Source organism: Austrofundulus limnaeus, unplaced genomic scaffold, assembly GCF_001266775.1.
Source record: "Austrofundulus limnaeus strain Quisiro unplaced genomic scaffold, Austrofundulus_limnaeus-1.0 Scaffold37, whole genome shotgun sequence".
NCBI classification, from domain to species: domain Eukaryota; kingdom Metazoa; phylum Chordata; class Actinopteri; order Cyprinodontiformes; family Rivulidae; genus Austrofundulus; species Austrofundulus limnaeus.
In genome coordinates, this window is record NW_013952439.1 from 334,571 (window position 1) to 337,418 (window position 2,848).

General features: G+C 39.2%; 1 protein-coding gene across 1 annotated transcript; it reads left to right on the forward strand.

The window, feature by feature from the left end:
• The first annotated feature begins 2,101 nt into the window (after positions 1-2,101).
• On the forward strand, positions 2,102-2,848 carry h2ax (H2A.X variant histone). Its single transcript, XM_014006653.1, has one exon. It carries the CDS (start codon positions 2,140-2,142, stop codon positions 2,566-2,568), a length of 429 nt encoding a protein of 142 aa, XP_013862107.1. The 5' UTR covers positions 2,102-2,139; the 3' UTR covers positions 2,569-2,848.

The following is a 2,848-nucleotide window of genomic DNA, read 5'->3' on the forward strand; positions in this document are numbered from 1 at the left end:
CTTTGGACTGATGGGTTTTCTTTTTTTGTAACGGCACATAGACGTACATTTTTCATGATTGTAAAAAGATAATTTATTATTTCATGTGATTTCTAAAATGTGCTATTTATTTTATCTCACCAAAAACAAGTTCTAGCTGCATTGCACTGTAAAATAGTGACATTGGTGTTCTTTTTTTTTTTCTATGCAACTTAATTTTGAAGAAATAATTTAAAGTAAGTTTAGATAAATCCATTTTGGTTGAGCTGTGCCGTGCCGTTGTAATTGCTTTAAAGACGTTTCATGTTTTATCTAATATGAAAAAAATAATTTAAAAAAGGGATGGTATATTTATAGTAGTTTTGTGTAATGAAGTTAACTTTCTGTGGGATATTAGAACTGCAGTTTGCTTTTGACAATTCAATCAGCCAGCATCTCTCGTATGTTTTTTTGTTTTTTAAATATTGGGCAATAAGTTAAAAATTAAATCTGAAAATGTAAGCGTTAAACATGAACAAAATCAGGTTCTGCTGATTTTATGCAGACAGAAACAACACTGGTTCTGCTAATCAGCTAATAGCAGAATTAATCTTTTGCTCCGCAGATTAGCTTTTTTCACTAACTTTGAAAGCTGTTAGTGGACCAATTAGCTTCTGCTAAATTAGCTTTAAGCCTGCTAACATTTTTTAATTAGCGGATTATGAGTTACTGAAGCTAACTTTTTGATTAGCTGTGCCCACCACTGCTGGATGTTTTTAAAGCTTCACAAGAAAACACTTAAGAGGAAATGCTGATGACATCAGTTCAGTTCATTTTTACACAGCAGACGCTCAAACCAGGCATCGTCCTGAGAAAAAAGCTGTTTATACTGAGGGAACAGCACTCAGGGCTGGAAATCTATCATGTAAAACCTGCTGCATCTATTAAAGACTAATAGAACAAATATCTAAAAATTGTACATACCTTTTTTTAAACTTTTTCCCCCCTTAGAACATAAAACACACTTTGAGTGATTGCAATAACTTTAAGACTTCAGAATAATTCATTTAATCTGTATGTTCTTTTTAATTGGACAAAAAGAGAGAGGAGACCCCAAATATGAAACCGCTGCTGTCTTAACGTGCCGTACAAACAACAAATTCAAAACAAAGGAACAAACCCCACTTCCTGTTCTGAAAGCACACTATAAGAATACACACATATTGCGCATATAAAATGGGACTGTAAAGTTCAGGAGATGTAAGACCCCAGTCTTATTTTGAAAAAATTATTGCAAATAACTTATTTTTCAAGCAATTTATGTTTGAGAACTTTTATTATGGATTACTTCTGTCTGAAAGGAAAATGTTGAGCTGTTTGTGTTGAACCAATTTTTTATTCTCTAAAATAAAAGGACTTCTGAAACATTTATCTAAGAGATTATTATGTTTGTGAGTTTTCTTTTGTTTGCTTTTCTTGTGTCGTGGTTAGAAAAATAGTATGAATCAATTGTGGTTGTCTAATCCTGGTCCTCGAGGGCCACCATCCTGCATGTCTTAGAGGTTGCTCTGTCCTAACACGGTTTGAATAAATGAATAACAGGCCTCTGCAGAAATAAAGATAGAAATAATTCAATCACTGATTCGGGTGTGTTGGAGCAGAAAAGTCTAAAGTAACTACATACACATGCAATAAATACATGTACTTGAAGAACTGCCTCATGGTTGCAACATGTATTATTGCATCGCTTAGAAATCTAGATTAGGACACGATTTAGTAATTTAATAAAAGTCTAGATTTTCCCAGATCATCAAATTCTCATTAAATCAGCTACATTTTTTTACTTTAATTCTAATGCAGTTCGCTTTAGCGCCAAAAAGTTTGAAGCTGGAGGGAAAAATACTCATKACACGCTGGAAAAAGAAACAACCAATCGGGTTCGACTATTCCACAAACCTCATTGTGATTAGTTAACAGCAAAAACGTCTAAACCAATTAGCACGCACTTTCTAGTTCCTTTGACCCCTTAAGCCAATCAAGTGAGAGCATTTCACTCAAACATCCAATCGACGTTTAGGGCGGGACAAACAGTGGGGTTTATATCCAGGTCGTCCGGTCGCTTCCGCCTCATATCTTTTGAACCTACATTTGAGTTTTCTACGTGGAAGAAATCAATCAACGATGTCTGGAAGAGGTAAAAGCGGAGCCAAGGCCCGCGCCAAGGCTAAGACACGCAGCTCCCGCGCCGGTCTGCAGTTCCCCGTGGGCCGTGTCCACCGTCTCCTCCGCAAAGGTAACTACGCTGAGAGAGTTGGAGCCGGAGCCCCAGTTTACCTGGCCGCTGTCCTGGAGTACCTCACCGCTGAGATCCTGGAGTTGGCCGGCAACGCCGCCAGGGACAACAAAAAGACCCGCATCATCCCTCGCCACCTTCAGCTGGCTGTCCGCAACGACGAAGAGCTGAACAAACTGCTCGGCGGCGTGACCATCGCTCAGGGAGGCGTCCTGCCCAACATCCAGGCCGTCCTGCTGCCCAAGAAGACCGGCCAGTCCGCACCCAGCTCCGGCAAGGCGGGAAAGAAGGCCTCCTCTCAGTCCCAGGAGTACTAGCCTTCAGGCTAACAACTGTGAAAACCAAAGGCCCTTTTAAGGGCCACCCACCCATCGAAAGAGCAATTTTCCTGTTTACATCATGCTTTTATTTATTCAGTTCTTTGGTTTCAGATGTTTGGTCTAAAGGTGGTTGACTGAAATTATTCAGTGAGATGTTTAAATGGTGCTGATTAGCATCAAGGTTTTTACTCTGCTCACTGTGACCTCAGCTGTTCTCAAGCAGATGGACAAATCGACAGCATTTGAATGCCAAGAATAAACTTCTGCTCAAAACTAA